Source organism: Megalopta genalis, chromosome 6 (assembly GCF_051020955.1).
Source record: "Megalopta genalis isolate 19385.01 chromosome 6, iyMegGena1_principal, whole genome shotgun sequence".
Lineage (NCBI taxonomy): Eukaryota > Metazoa > Arthropoda > Insecta > Hymenoptera > Halictidae > Megalopta > Megalopta genalis.
The window spans coordinates 16,506,947-16,523,779 of NC_135018.1; the positions used below are offsets into that span (position 1 = coordinate 16,506,947).

At 44.4% G+C, this 16,833-nt stretch overlaps 1 protein-coding gene across 13 annotated transcripts in view; it reads right to left on the reverse strand.

Moving 5' to 3' along the window:
* Nrx-1 (neurexin 1) overlaps window positions 1-6,206 on the reverse strand; it is a 724,770-nt gene extending 718,564 nt beyond the window's left edge. For 7 of the 13 annotated variants that reach the window (XR_013033607.1, XR_013033611.1, XR_013033609.1 and 4 more), the window contains exon 1: window positions 3,338-6,206. Coding sequence is in view for 8 of the 13 variants with exons in the window: in XM_076522637.1 (XP_076378752.1) it covers window positions 3,338-3,928 (591 nt within the window). In the remaining 5 variants the exon portion in view is untranslated. The remainder of the gene's footprint in view (window positions 1-3,337) is intronic. The other 6 variants (XM_076522640.1, XM_076522638.1, XM_076522639.1 and 3 more) reach the window with 3 other exon arrangements.
* Window positions 6,207-16,833: the final 10,627 nt, after the last annotated feature.

Below are 16,833 nucleotides of genomic sequence, written 5' to 3' on the forward strand. Positions count from 1 at the left end.
CGCGTTACGAGAACCATTGTCGCTTGCCCCCTCGTAAACAACCTAAATGAATCTAATATTTTGCGTCGTTGCTTGCGCGTGTGCCATTGTTTTTCCTTTGAAACTCGAATTCCTCCATGTCTGTTTCATCCTACGTTCTACCGTACGGTCGAAGCTCGATTTAACCCTCGCAAAGCGGTGGCTGTGTCAATCGTGGCCCGAATTAATTTAAATCGTTCATTCGATTAGTCGATGTTCGGCAATCGAATGAGATAAATTGCCGTTGAATTAGAAACAACAGGCAAGCTAAATAAGCCTGCAAGACTAAATATCTTAAAAAATCAGAAATTAAAAATATATTAAATATACTAAATATCTTAAAAAATCAAAAATTCTTCTAATCGGTAGAAAAAGTGAGAAACGATCAGACGCGATAGAAAATCACGGTTCGGTTTCTTTCGCTGTTCAGTTAATTATTGAAATTTATGCGTTATGCATCGAATCAAATAAAAGTTGTCAGACTTTATTACATGAAAATTCGTATTCATAGTAAAAAAAATTAAACTGTACGTTTCTACAATAAACGCAATTGAATCGTGGATAATAAATCGAATCAAAAAATGTACAAAACATCGAATCAAATCGTGTAGCACGCAACAAATCAAATCATATAGTACACAACAAATTATATCATGTATAATACGTCAAATCAAATCACACGTACAATACATCGATCAATCAAAAATAATGAGGTTTCGATTGAACAACGCAATCTATTGTTGCACAACAGTTCCAGCAACAGATTCTCAATAAATATCGGCGTTATTTTCATGAAATGGTACTCGCAGGAAGTAATTTAAGCTTGTGCCTCGGCGCGCACGGACCCTAAATCAGCGCGCGTAATACAGCCAACACGAAGAGGTTTAATATATTCAAAAGAATCGTGCATATTCATTTCACCAGGGGTGTGGATAAAGTGGACGAGTGTCTGTCACCCTGTTGCACCCAGCCTGTTATAGCTGAGTCAGGGAGATAATCCACCCCGAAGACACTTTTTTCCCCCGGCGATCCCTGAACGGCGTGTAGGATCGAATGTCATAAACCGAGGCCTCTCCCTTCCAAAAATCACATGCATCTATGTACGCAGGTACATACGGAACGCTAAAAATAAACCGACTATCCGGTGCACCACTTTATCGCTTTCCATCGATTGGCTATTTCCTACTGTTTCGCCGATTGTGTCGATTCGAAGTACGAAAGTCCCTCGAATAAACCCGCGGGACAACAATTCTCGATTTACAGGCATTTATTTCGGTAGAGAAAATAATTGCTAATTACGCATCTCGGTATGAAAAGTATCCTGGGTCAACGTACCTCGTCCAGAGTTTCTCCCGTAAACTTTCGATCTTTCGTTCGTAACGCCCGCGATTTAAAGAATAAAGAGGAATTCAGCGTTTCGCGGTATCGAAAATGGAGAAATGTAACAAGCAAAAATATTTGATCCTCTTTAGTAACTTTCTTCAGGCTTTGGCATCTGGGAAACTGGTTATTGCAAGTAGAAATTTCGAGCGATGGTCAGACGCTGCCGTTTGATGGTCATGGATGTCGATTGCTATTTATTAGATTATTTACAAAAAATCGAACAAGCGAATAATAATCGGACACGATAGATCGATACTTATTTTCTTGTCTTTTGTTCCATCCGATATGGACTAATATACCACTTCAAGATTGTTCTTTGATCATTATGCATGCCTTGTGCTAATTAAGCAACGGTAGCTGTTCACCGAATTATCAAGCAGAAAAGTCATTTTAGAAAGCTTTGTGTAAAGAGATGTAGTTACGTCTAGAGATTCACGCTTTTTATTTACGAATAAATTTTTGTATTAAAATTAACGCATCTGCTGCTTTCCTTTCATCCATTCGCTACAATATATTAGGTCTACCGGAAAGTTCTGTCCGTTTTTGAATTGAAATATAACACAATTTTCATACATTTAACAATATTTATTGTAGAATATACTTTCCATCGTTACTTATGACTTCTTGCCAGCGTGATGGCAACTTGTAAATGCCATTTTTGAAAAATGATTTATTTTTAGAGGCGAAGAACTCGACTAATGCTCGGTTGACATCAGCTTCAGTTTTGAATATTTTTTCCTGTAAAAAGTTTTGCAAAGAGAGAAACAAGTGATAATCGGAGGGTGCTAGGTCTGGGGAGTATGGTGGATGCGACAGAATTTCCCAGCCTAGCTCTGCGATTTTCTGACGAGTCGCCAAAGCAGCATGTGGTCTGGCATTATCATCGGTAGTCATGTTTTCACGATCGCGTCTCGCTTAATAATGACATGAGACATCCTTGTTTCAGTGTATTTAGGAGAGTACATGTGTGTAAATGCAATGATAAAGAGAGATAGTCATATACGTCTCGAATCAACATGTGCATATGGATTGAAACTTGAAGTGACACTATCGGACAGAACTTTCCGGTAGACCTAATAATATCGTTCTTTTTTTTGGAAGTCAGTTACTGAAAACATATAAGCTAATGAATTTAAATTGAACCCCGACGAAAAGCTTGATATATAAATGAATTTTGTTTCGGGTGAAATATGACCAGGCTTCGGCTTTCGTCCGACCACTAAAACTTTAGCCATACGGTTAATAAAATCGGATAATCAAATGATGCGAGAGAAGAGTGACAGTCGACGTATCGAGTGATCGAACAATGAATGAGAAGCGAGTGGCGGTACAGATTGTTATTTATTATCATTATACGTTATCCGCCGAGCTCGCTTCTACCAGCTTTTATTTATAATCATCGTTAGACTGCGGATCTATGTGCAAAATAAAATTTGTCCTCTCTGATTATATAAAACAGAAGTTACATAATCACGTATTCCTTTTTTGTAACGATGTCGATACAATCGATGTTGATACAATAATGCGACAGTATTCGTCTTGTAAATTCAGTAAATTGAGCCGTTTATTTTGCAAGTGGCATAAGTCACTTTACCGTAATGAAAAGTGGTGATTTTTTAAATGTTTATACGAAATTATTTGAGAGAAATATCAGTATCCTGAGATAACAAATACAAGTAAATCTTCTCGAAAGTTAGCATCCATATTTTTAAGCGTGTATATCGACTTAAAAACAAAGCGACTTATGCCACTTTCAAAATGAACGGCTCAATTGGTCTCGTATCTTCACTGTGTCGTGGTTCGTTTATCCGCGTTTGCTACAAACGCGTAAAATCCGCGATCCAATCATCGCACACAGCTGAAAAACAGTGTGGCATACAATCGAAAACAATGTCGCACACACAAAACATATTCCGGCCATCGGAACCCCACCTACCTTGGCATCCCGGCTCTTCATCTCCTGCCTCTTGGGCACGGAACTCTCCCCGTCGGCGTACACGAGGTTCCTGATGAACCCGTTGAACCTTGGCTCGAAGATCACGCTGGGCAGCGCGAGCAGCGTGAGCTTGCTGTTGTACCAGCTGGGCATGCCGCCCACGTACACGTCCGAATTGCCGGGCAGCTTTCCGAACTCGAACTCCTTGCCCCTGGACGTGGAGACGGCGCTGACGCCGTCGACGGTCAGCGTGGTGTTCTCGTTGCACCTGGTGATCTGCACCTTGTGCCAGTGCCCGTCGCCGAGGTCATGGCCGACGGTGACGATCTGCGCACCGCCGCCGAGGTTGTACCTCAGCCTGAGCGCGCTCTCGACGAGCTTCACCTCGAAGAAGTCGTATGTGCCACCGTCGTCGGTGTAAAGCAGCAGCCCGTTGCCCTGCTCGGTCTTGAACTCGAACTCCAAGGTGCCGTTCAGCCCGGCGTTCCACTTGCGGAACTGCGCGTAGCTGGTCGCCGAGCCCTCGAGGACGAAGGACAGGGCCGCCTGGCCGAGCAACACCACCAGCAGAGGCAGGATCGGGGAATGCATGGTTCGTCGGTGACTCCGGATATCGCCGCTAGGCCCTGGGCATCAAGATTGTTCAGGCAAAACACTCTCTCGTCTCGGCGACGAAAAGCAAGCGGCAGCACGCGTGCGCGCGCGCGCGATCCTCGGTTCTCGGATCTTGGATCCTCTCTTCTTCGTCACATCACACCGTAATCCCGGGGAATCACTGGACCGCCTCGATCATCCGACTAGACTCTCCGACCTGGCTGCTCGCCCCCTAACCCCCGTTGTGTACCGCCGCGAACCACGTTGTGCCGGCTACGCTCGCACGTGAGCACGCACGCGCAAGCCGTCTCGCCTGCGCTGCGTGCGTAGGCGACGGCTATGGAAAGAGAGAGTGACTCTCCGACACAGTACTCCGGGTTTCGGAATCGGCTTTCGATCCGCCTTCGATCTGCTTCCGGTCTGCCGTTGATCCGCCTCTCTCTTCTCTCTCTCTCTCTCTCTTTTACAGACACACACACATGCTCTCTCTCTCTTTCGTTCGTTCTCTCTCTCTCTCTTTCTCTCTCTCTATCTATCTATCTAGCCGAGTAACACCGATCCGATTCAACCGAGCGAACGGACACGATCAGAAATCGATGGGGAGACAAGAGGCTTGCGGTACCCAGCGAAGCGGGCAGGTTCTCCACGTGACACCTGGATGCGTTCGAATTCGAATCTGTATACCTAGAGAATCACTTCACAATCACGTTACACGCGACTCGATCCTCTCGAGTGTTCACTCACTCACCGGAAATCGAACTCATCCGAAGGATTTGCGGAGGCCTAGCTGGCTTGCCTTTCGGGCGCTGTTTACGAGGACGCTCTACAGCTTTCGAGGTCGACGACTGTGCCGCGGTAACTGAAACTTAGGTTCGACGGGATAGATTCCCAACGGCTCTTCGGGCCGCTGTCGCTTTGGGGACTCTAGCGGCGAGCTAACCCGCGCGGCACCTCGAGGCGCCTCGCGCCACGTCGGTGACACACTTTCCCCGTCTGTTCCGGTGATGTCGTCGTCTCCTCGAGTGTCCCCGAGCCCTCTCGAGCTTGCTTGGCTCCCACTCTCTCCTCTCTCTCTCTTTCTCTCTCTCTCTCGTTCGGTTTCTGTGGCACGGCAGGCGGCCTGCAGCGATCTCGAAAGAGCGAGGCGGATTACGGGTTAGCTGGATCCCGTCAGGGTCACCGGCAGCCCCGGCGATAGAGGCTGGTCGCGCGGCCCCGGGTCCCGCACCGGACTCATAAATTCTTCAGCGGGATCGGCGTATCTCGATAGGAGGGTACACCTTTAGGAGCAAGCGAGCCAGCCAGCGAGCGGCACGACCTCGACCTCCTAATACACGGTGACACGGGAGCACTTTCACCACGCACGGTACGCGATCGACTCGCGTTTCTTCCCTTCCCCGATCACTGTGCTACGCAAGCTGCATGGGGGGCGAAATATACACACACATAGAGAGAGAGAGAGAGAGAGAAGGAGAGAGAGAGAGAGATAGAAATACAGAGAGGGGTTTGGGATGCGTGGGAGAGGAGAACGGGGCCAACGGTGGGGCCGACCGTAGCGAACACGCGACACCCTCGACCTCACGCACACCTGCGTCGCACGAAAAACCGATGGCGAAGCTTCCGGCTGTCTCCTTTCGACTCGCCAGGGACACGGTGGGAACCAGACAGCCCGTCGACGTCCCAACAGTCGCGCACTATGGCGTGGCGACGGCGGCGGCAGAGACACACGATGCTCGACGACGCGATGGGCCCGCACGCACCAGCTCGTCGAAACAGCTCGGATTTTTGCGGCGGATGGGCGGCTGGCGTTCGCGTGAATCCGCGAAACAGGTTACTCCGCGTCGTCCATCCAGCGTACGTTTATTTCGCGATCGATCCGCCTTTCGTGGCACGGCGTACGCCCCATTTTTTTCATCCGACTGGTGAGTTCCACTGGCAGCCACTGCACCTGAACGCCGAGGCAGCAGCCACCCGTGTAGAAACGCGCGCGCGAGACACCGTGGGTCAGGTTGCTTGTGCTTGTGCTTGGCGTCGCTTGCCGGCCAACCTCCGACGACCGATGTCTGCTGGCGGTTGGTACTCCCGGTACGTCCTGGGACACGGTACCAACGTTCCAGGCCTGTCTTCGCGGGCTATACGACGTCCTAGGAACGCAGCGTGCGCTACCGATTCCAGAGGTGGATCAACCCTCTCGACGGCTCCCGGCTTGATACTGGCTTCGCCAGAGGAGAACGCTCGGTCGAGACGGTCGGTCCGGTGGCCGACAACGTTCGTGCGACGCCCCCGGCACGACGCCGACGCCGACGCCTCGCGCCGTTTCTACGCGCAAGCGTCCCGCACGAATACGCCGCGAACGAACACCCGACCAAGTAAGAAGAAACGGGAACGACGATAGTCGAACCACTCGGAGAGACGAGGAGACACCGACTCGGTCGAGATCACCCGACGAGGACTCGCTCTCTCTCTCTCGCGCGCGCGCTCTCTCTCTCTCGTACTCTCTCCCTCGCGCTCTCTCTCTCGCGCTTTATCTCTCGCGCTCTCTCTCTTGCGCTTTATCTCTCGCTCTCTCTCTCTCCCTCGCGCACTCTCTCTCGCGCTCTCTCTCTCGCGTTATCTATCTCTCGCGCTCTCCCTCGCGCACTCTCTCTCGCGCTCTCTCTCTCGCGTTATCTATCTCTCGCGCTCTCCCTCGCGCTCTCTCTCTCGCGTTATCTATCTCACGCGCTCTCTCTCCCTCGCGCTCTCTCTCTCGCGCTCTCTCTCGCGCTCTCTCTCTCGCGCTCTCTCCCTCGCGTTATCTATCTCACGCGCTCTCTCTCCCTCGCGCTCTCTCTCTCGCTCTCCCTCTCTCGCGCGCTCTCTCTTGCTCTCTCCCTCGCGCTTTCTTTCTTTCTCTCTCTCTAGAGAGAGGAAGAAAGAGTTCCTCCTCTATCTTTTCTTTCTTCCTCTGTCTTCCTCCCTCTCTCTCTCCCTCCGTCTCGCGTCTCTCTCCCACAGTAGCTCGCTTCGGTCCGCTCTGTCTTTCTCGCTCGGCCGGCAGTGCCGATAGTCACGGTGGAGGTAGAATGCGGACCGTGGTCGACGCTCGCGAGATTGGGAGACAGGAAGTTCCAGGGGATGTACGCGGCCCGCGTGGTCATCGCGCCGAAATATTGCCCGGCGAGATCGATGATCGAGTGGACCGCGATGCGCCGCGTGCGTACGCTCGCAGGTCTCGTGTTTGGCACTCTTGGCTGTGTTCTTCGGGGGAAACGGCGAACACCGGCGAGATTATTGGAATTGTTGCGAACTCGGTCGGCCTCGTTTGATTGGTATGTTAGCGACAACTTGTTTTACAGAGAAATCGATGCCAGATAGTTCGACGTTACTCCGCTATTAGCTAATGTACGTCGGGGTTCAGGGTTCTCCGGGTGGCTCTGAACATCAATGGGGAAACTCCAGATGGTGGTTGGCAACTCGAGCTGCTGCTCGAATATTCGTTGACACGTATTTAGGAAGTTAGGGATTTTCAATGCTAGGTTTTGCGGAGAGCACTCGAAGGCAACGATTTTCTATTACTTTGTCAAGGTAACCGTGCGGTGAGTTTGAACGATTCCGGGTTTCAAATATTTGTCTCGTGGCAACTTTATCGAATTCCTGATGAACGTATCTGTACAATCTCGTTAATCGCGAATTAAAAGATTCGATGCTCGCCGATTAGGAGGCGTCGAGTGAACACGGTGTCGACGAGCTAGACATGTTGAGAGATCTAAAAGTTACTGCTTGCGTGTTGACTTGTGAAAATGATACGATCGAACAATGCGGTTTTGGATGGAGAAGCGTATTCAATAATTTCCAATGAGAGAGCAGCTTCGTGATTGTGATAATTGTGAAATGAAAAATGGTGAAAAATGATACGATGAAAATCAAATGAAAAATGATACGATTGAAGTGTGTTTTTGGATGAAGAAGTGTATTCAACAATTTCCAATAGGAGAGCCGGTTTATGATTGTAATAATTGTGAAATGAAAAATGCGCAACCGAAATGAAAAACATGATTCTATGGAAAATGATCGACTATTATATTATAATATAATATATAAATGTAATATATAATATATAATAATAATTAATAATTAATAATTATAATAATTTTAATTTTAATTATTTTTATTATTTTTTTATTTTAATAATAATAATAATATATAATATATAAAATATACCAAAAGTCTAAATAAACGCAATCTCATCATTTTTATAAGATGAGACGATCCAATCGTTTTGAGCACTCGGTAGGTTTAGTATTAATTTCGAGAATAATTTTTAATAGACAAGTCCAACTTGGTTGGAAATAATTTAACAGCATTGTTAACCTTATTATTATTTAATATATTATTTAATGTAATTATTAATGTTATTATTTAATATGTTATGTATTTCACCTTCTCACTATTGTCATAAATAGATGAACGTAGTCTAATCATGTATGATGTTTCGGTTGATATGCTGTGATTTGTTCGCGTTATGTTTGTTAATATTGCTCGATGTGTCAGAATCTTGGTGTATCAAGATATCATAATGTGCGTCGTATGCGATACGGTGATGTGTCAGAGAATCAGATTTCACGTGATTTTACGAGATCACATTTTACGTGTGTCAATCTTCACGAGCCGGAAAAATCAGCTTGCAGCTTGGCATCGAACTATTTTTCGCAAGTAGAGACGGTCGGCACGGGCCAGACATAATAAGCCATGAAATTTCTACCAGTTAGTAGAACAGGCAAATATAGGTCGGACACAACTGGTATTCATTTTCTCGTTTCCTACTTACTAAATTGCAACGAGCAAGTAGCAAATCCTGGCAATGATCAGACACAGTAGACCGATATTTATTCCGTGCTTTCTGTTTACGAAATTCCTTTGTCTAAGCCGGAGGTCCAGACGATGGGCGGACACAGTAGACCAGGGGTGTCAAACTCAAAAGCTAACTTGGGCCAAATAAACAATGCTCAACTTTAGGTGGGCCGCAAAAAAAGTCAATGTTCATAGAAGCAAATATTTTTATTTTGACTAGTACATTGTAATAAACATATATAAAGTTAAATTATTGTTTACGTCCTGATACTTGACATCAAAAATGTTCATCTCGGGCCGCGAGTTTGACACCCCTGCAGTAGACTGATGCTTATTCTGAGGTTCTCAATTTATTAAATTGGTTCTCCTAAAAGTAGAATGTCCAGACAATGGTCCGACACGGTGACAGATATTTATTCCGCTGGTTTCTATATTTATATTCCTTTCGGTGTATAGAAGAGGCAAATAATAGCCAGATATTAAACCGCTTTTATAAGTAGTGCAAGAGAATCAGAAAACTTTGTTCGGCGATGCCGTTTGCAGTTGAATGAAGTTTCGATTCACATTCTCTTCAATTAAAAGAAAAAGAAGAAACGTGGCTGTGAATTTTTTTTCGCCAAGTTACGGCACTTTGAAATAATTCTTGCATTTTCGTCATGTATTATTATAGAATGGCATAATCGGTAACTTGCCGAAAAAAGATCGCAGCCACGTTCCCTTTTTTTCCAAATTAATCGAACTTCATTCGACTGTAAACGGCATCCCCGAGACAAATTTTACAAAGTCCGTACATTTCGTCAAACCTGGCAATTTTCAATACGACCAACATAGTCTCACATTTAAAGGGTTATAGCGATTAAGCTGCATCAAATTGAAAATTCAAAAACAGTATTTTAAAGCAGAGGTTTCAAGCTTTGATTTGAAGAAAGCACCGTCACCCTACAATAATTTTTCGCCGAGCTATCGTCGGTCAAAATTGGTCACTTTTTACCAAAAATTTTGCTATAGTATCATTTTTTTGGACAATATACAGGGTGGACCACGGAACGTGAACAGCTTAATTTATTCTGCTGCTGGTGGTGCGATGGAACATTTTTGGAGCTGCATATGACACGGTTTAAGGACAGCTTTAAGATGATCGTGCAAATTTTTGGTCAACTCCTTTTCTCCGGAGTTATCAAGGTCAGATTTTTATAGATCGATCTACAATTTTGTCGTAACCATGTTTTAGGAGATGCTGAGACGAATTCGGCAAGCATCATAACATACAGTTTTTCCCTTGATAACTCCGGAAGAAAAGGATCGACGAAAAATTTGGTACGATCATCTTAAAGCTCTTCTTAAATCATGTTGTTTTAGCTGAAAAAAAATTCCAATCAAACCACAGAATAAATTAAACTGATCACATTCTGTAGCTAGTGCAGATTAGCATGTGACGCAAAGTAAACCAAATATATGAGCCGTTTATTTTGAAAGTGGCATAAGTCACTTTACCGCAATGAAAAGTGGTGATTTTTTAATGATTATACGAAATTATTTATACTGAGAAAAATATCAGTATCCTGATATAACAAATACAAGTAAATCTTCTCGAAAGTCAGCATCCATATTTTTAAAAGTGTTAAAACGCAAACCCTTAAATATATCGGCTTAAAAACAAAGTGACTTGTGCCACTTTCAAAATAAACGGCTCATATCGTGAATATACTATGCGTAATAATTTAGTATGCCTAGTAGCATATTGAAAAAATGCTCGCATACAATGCGAGTACGTTGTGATGCATTATGGAAACTTTCTAGTTGATATCGCGATTAATCCTGAAGATAGGGCCTACTGTCTATGACCGGAAAAACGCCAATAGAATCATGAAGTTTCCGTTCGCGAAACTTTGCGGAACTTTATCCGCGGAGTGTCGATTTATGGTAGGAAGAACTAAAAATTCTAAGTACTGCTCTAATGCACCTCGAAGTATGTTTAAAATTTATTGCGCCCGTTGTTCCGCCGTATCGACTTTCCGAGTGTATCCAGGAGTTCTGGTGCGTCGATGCCGAGCGTGCCTTAAATTCTTCCGCGCCGATACCGAGCTGCGGAATACCTCGTATTCCGGTCTCTGTCGCGAGACCGACCGTAACGTAAATTCCGAATTGCCTCCGAGTTCCTTCAAAATCCTCATGGAAAGATCAGCCACAATAAAAACGTTATCGATGCGCGGAAACCACGACGTGACATTTTAAACGCGTTTACCACGGCTACGACGTGCATCGAATCTCGACGGCCAATCATTCGATACACCTGAAACTGTAAATGTACTGGATGAATACCTCCTTCCCGCAGTTCTTTTTCTATTTCATAAAAGATTCAATCGCTTTGAATGTTCTAATCCTTGGTACAGTAATGTCTCTCTTACTGACGCTCAGATTGTGCACAGAAATGGACAATTTGGGAAGACGGGATACGATCGTTCGAGCCATGCAGCTCGTTTTTATAATCGTTGACAATTCGTGACTGATAAAACAAACCGCGAAGCTCGAACATTGTTCCCAAATATTGCTCCCATATTGTCCATTTCTGTGGACAATCTGAGCGTCAATTAGAGAAACATTACTGTACTCGGAAGATTTTTCTGTTCTATTTCTTCTTTCTTTTTTTTACAGAAAATGTGATTCTGTTACACGAAGATTCAATCGCTTTGAATGTTCTAATCCTTGGTACAATAATGTCTCCCTTACTGACGCACAGATTGTGCACAGAAATGGACAATTTCGGAAGACGGGATACGATCGTTCGAGACTTGCAGCTCGTTTTTATAATCGTTGACAATTCGTGACTGATAAAAACAAACTGCAAAGCTCGAACATTGTTCCCAAATATCGCTCCCAAATTGTCCATTTCTGTGGATGATCTGAGCGTCAATTAGAGAGACATTACTGTACTCGGAAGATTTTTCTGTTCTATTTCTTCTTTTTTTTACAGAAACTGTGATTCTGTTACACGAAGATTCAATCGTTTTGAATTTTCTAATCCTTGGTACAATAATGTCTCCCTTACTGACGCACAGATTGTGCACAGAAATGGACAATTTGGGGAGACGGGATACGATCGTTCGAGCCATGCAGCTCGTTTTTATAATCGTTGACAATTCGTGACTGATAAAAACAAACTGCAAAGCTCGAATATTGTTCCCAAATATTGCTCCCATATTGTCCATTTCTGTGGACAATCTGAGCGTCAATTAGAGAAACATTACTGTACTCGGAAGATTTTTCTGTTCTATTTCTTCTTTCTTTTTTTTACAGAAAATGTGATTCTGTTACACGAAGATTCAATCGCTTTGAATGTTCTAATCCTTGGTACAATAATGTCTCCCTTACTGACGCACAGATTGTGCACAGAAATGGACAATTTCGGAAGACGGGATACGATCGTTCGAGACTTGCAGCTCGTTTTTATAATCGTTGACAATTCGTGACTGATAAAAACAAACTGCAAAGCTCGAACATTGTTCCCAAATATTGCTCCCATATTGTCCATTTCTGTGGACAATCTGAGCGTCAATTAGAGAGACATTACTGTACTCGGAAGATTTTTCTGTTCTATTTCTTCTTCTTTTTTTTTTACAGAAACTGTGATTCTGTTACACGAAGATTCAATCGCTTTGAATGTTCTAATCCTTGGTACAATAATGTCTCCCTTACTGACGCACAGATTGTGCACAGAAATGGACAATTTGGGAAGACGGGATACGATCGTTCGAGCCTTGCAGCTCGTTTTTATAATCGTTGACAATTCGTGACTGATAAAAACAAACTGCAAAGCTCGAATATTGTTCCCAAATATCGCTCCCAAATTGTCCATTTCTGTGGACAATCTGAGCGTCAATTAGAGAGACATTACTGTACTCGGAAGATTTTTCTGTTCTATTTCTTCTTCTTTTTTCTTTACAGAAACTGTGATTCCGTTACACGAAGTCGAATATTGAGATAAAAATCATTGTACTGCTGTGAAGTTTTATACGAATTGATATAGAAAAGTTTTGATGTGTTTATTTATGTCTCTTAAATCTGAGGGCATACCGAAACAGTGCAAAGTTTAACGTCCTCTACGAACTTGGAAAATTCAAACTTTTCGTGTAATAAACTCAACAAATTTGAACAAAACGCACCCAGAGCATCTACTCGCATTACACTCAGCTTACGCTAAATATACGTTAAAAACACACTAAACGCGCACGAAACACGTACACAGAAGCTAGAAGTGTGACCGTAATCAGCCTCATCGTAGTGTACCTTCGGTTATTCTAACGCTGTAACTTTGCGAGAAAGAATCGTAGCGACGTAATTCGGTCCTCGAATTAAAGGGGAAAGCCCGAACTTTACAATTTTGTAAACAGCAGGCTCGGAAGAAACTTTTCCAAGTCCATAGAGGGCGTGTTACACTCTGCACTTTTTCGGCATCGCGAACGCGCCAACAGATTTAGGATACTATGGATCACGGGAATGCACGCTACCAGAATTCGAATACGGCATCGTAAAGTAGAGATTTCAAGCTCTAATTTAAAAAAAGAGTCATAATTTTATGATAGCTTTTAACGGAGTTGCAGCTGTTCGAAGCCGCCAAAAATTATTGACCCTTTAATTTTGCTGCCGAGCGTGTGTGCACGTAAAGTGATCTAAATAATTTGCCTGGCACTGTGAAAGAAGCGAAGTGAAAACGCAAGAAACACGTTCGGTGAACCACGTTCGTTCGTTCATGAGAAATGCTGCTAAAACGTCGAGGTTTTCATTAAGGGGAAAGGGTCCCGCATTAATCGCACCGTCGCGTCGCGTCGCGTCGTCGCGGGAGTCGAGATTATAGGAATGCTGGCCGACTGACGAGAGGGAAACGTGAAAAACCTCGATCGCCCAACAGGAACAGGGCGACCGAAATATACGGGTGAGACACGGGGTGGTAAAGTAGCGGCGCGAACCGTCGGCGGTAGGAAAAAGGTGGCGGAAGAGGGAAAAGACGGTGGAGAAGCGGCGGGAGTAACGCGGCCGAAACGTTCGAATGAGAGGAGCTAGACAGAGGAAGAGGAGACCGCAGAAGTACCATACAAAGGTGGTTCCCGGGATGGTGGCCGAACCGGGCTAGAAGGATGGTAGGTGTCTACTGGAAGGTGGAAAGCAACGGCACTACCACGAACGCCGGACAGTGCTGAGAAAGCATGGCAGAAGCCCGTGAAAAGCACCGATCCGTAAGAACGATACAACACGAACGGCCAAGATGGCTAACGTCGTTCCTGACTTCTTCTTCCCTTCGTCTTCTCCCTCCTCCCCCTCCCTCCACCTTCTCCTTGTACCCTTCTGTTCGCTCTTCAGTCTTTTATGGATGAGTAGCGGCTTCGGCCTGTGATAGAGAAACGAACTTCGAGTAAAGACTATTTGCCGAGACATCGCTGTCACTGGTCGTCAAGGATCGAGCGTCAATTAGAGGCGACCGACACGAGCACTAATTAATCGAACGGGCCGGACTAGTCTCCCTAGAAACAGACTTATCGGTGGATAATCAATTTCCTGTGGGAACGGAGACGAAAAAGCTCGGTCCGACCATTTCTGATTGCCTTCCGGGATGTGTCCGCGCTGTTCCAGAGGATCTTGCTCTGCTTTGGAACAGCTGCGGAAGAGAACGATGCGGATTTGGTGGCAGTACACTGCGCAGTTATTTGTTATTACTAGACGGTCGACCTTTGTGTAAATTGCTATTTCTACCGATTCTTTTACGGATACTTGAAGCAGCCGAAAAATGTCTTGCGCCGAGCAGAGGATTCCTCATGGCGAAAGTAGTAAATGCTTGTTGATCGATCCGCACTCTTTGAATATTTCGTCCGTACGAGGCAACGGAACCGCGTTGTTCAATTTTAAATGTTTATGAAAAGCTTGATCAGTCATGATCTGCATACAATTTATAATATAAATATGACACTAACATGATGAGTTCGTTCGAAAATAATATAAAAAGTGGATATCTTTTCTGTTATACTTATCCATTTTAGTTAGCACCGACCACAAGCTATCAAATTATTTAGATCGATATAATGTAACATGTTCTTTCCAAATTATTGTTTAAAAATAAAATAAGACAGTACAGTCATTGGAAATCTTATTATCTCCTCAACCGATTCACGAAATTCTAGAATTTAATTTAAACATTGCCCATCGTTTCTCTGTTGTTAAACGGTTCGCTGAGTAACATAGTTTTTTCATTTAATGGAAAATGAAGAAATTGGCAAAATAATATGAACATAATGAGGATATACAGAGTGTCCCAAAAATGTCTCGCAATCCGAAAGTGGCGGGTTCCTCAGACCATTTGAAGCAACTTTTTCCTTTACAAAAACTTTCTCCGAGGCACCGTTAACGAGTTATTAACGAAAAACAGTGACTAATGAGAGGCGAGATCAGCTGCCGCGAGGTGGCCGAGCCAACGGCGCCAGCGGTCGAGCGGTCGAATCCCAGCTCAGCTGGCGCGAGACGACCGAGCCAATGAGCGGAACTGGGCTTCGTGCACAGGTTGGCTGGGCCGCCTCGCGTCAGCCGTACTCGATTCTTATTGGTCACTGTTTTTCGTTAATAACTCGATAACGGTGCCTCGGAGAACATTTTTGTAAAGGAAGAAGTTGCTTCAAATGATCCGAGGAACCCGCCATTTTCAGATTGCGAGACATTTTTGGGACACAGCCTATATAATAGATATAATAGAATATATGAATATTCTAATAATAATATAAGCAAATAGAACGGAATCTAATAAGATAGAATAGAATAGAAAAGAATCTAATAAAATAGAATAATAGTAGAATAATATAAATATAAGAGAAAATATTTGTGCAGGGGGGAAAATAGCGAAAGCAATTTACAAGAGCAATGATCAACTCCTCGACAGTTCTTGACACTCAAGAACTGTCTCTCGATCGATCGATTTTTCGAACTAATTAAACAACGTAGGAAGAGAAGAAAGGTCCGAGTGAACAAACGGCAATCGGTGGAAAGTCGCTTTCGAGATACAGCTCACGAGATTATAATGTAATTGCGAATAACATTGTGAGAACGACAGAATGGAGGACGAGCGAGCGCCGAGATGTCGCAGGGCAAACGACGACCGCAGGTGACGGCGCAACGAGCGTAAAATCAAAACTAAATTAATTAATTAAAACGGCGAAATGGCCGGCGTCGATACTCGTGACGTTCCCTTAGTCACGGACAGTGTTCCTCGCGGCAATAATTATACAGTCCGTACCGGGCTTCCGTGTCGACCGTGTAATTAACCTACAACCGACGACGACGACGACGTTTTCCTTGAAATGGAAGAAATTTAAATACCAATAACCGAGCTCGGGGGGTGTCTTAGCGAGCGAGTCGAGTGCCGCGCGTTTCGAGAATCCCGGAGCAATCTAACGAGAGAACCAGATGCTCCGGAAAGCTTTATCAAGCCACGCTCCGCGACGATCATACCGGAAAACGAACATTTTATTTTCTTTATTATACGTGTCCTAGCCCCGGGTAACTCGCGCGAGAAACTCCCGGCCATTCGCGACTTTGCTGGCTCGAGCAGGCTACCCAGTGTTGTTCCTGATGGTCGATCGAAAGTACGGATGCGACGATGAAACAGTGGAATCGGATAAATATGTCGATAAATATTTAACGCGTCGCTGAATAGAGTATTGTTCTCCATTGTAAAAGAGAAGAAAATGAGACTCGAAGTATCGATTTTCTACTTACAACTTACCGAGCACTAATAATGGTACGTATATTGCTTTGTGAAATTTACAAGATTACGTTTCTTCAGATTTTGCACGATTCTTGTTGTCGCGCGCGATGTCTAAAATTTCAATGAAATATAATCGTTATCTATCATTTTAGTCAATCGTTCCCTCAATAATAATTAGTAAACGGCGGATCGTCGTGCAAACTAAAAATGTCGTGTGCATCGATTGCGAGAAATAAGAAATGCATTCACATTTATTCCTGTTTTCGATCCTTGCAATGAGTTCTAAATAATATAATCGTATCGTTAAATTCTTCTAATTGGC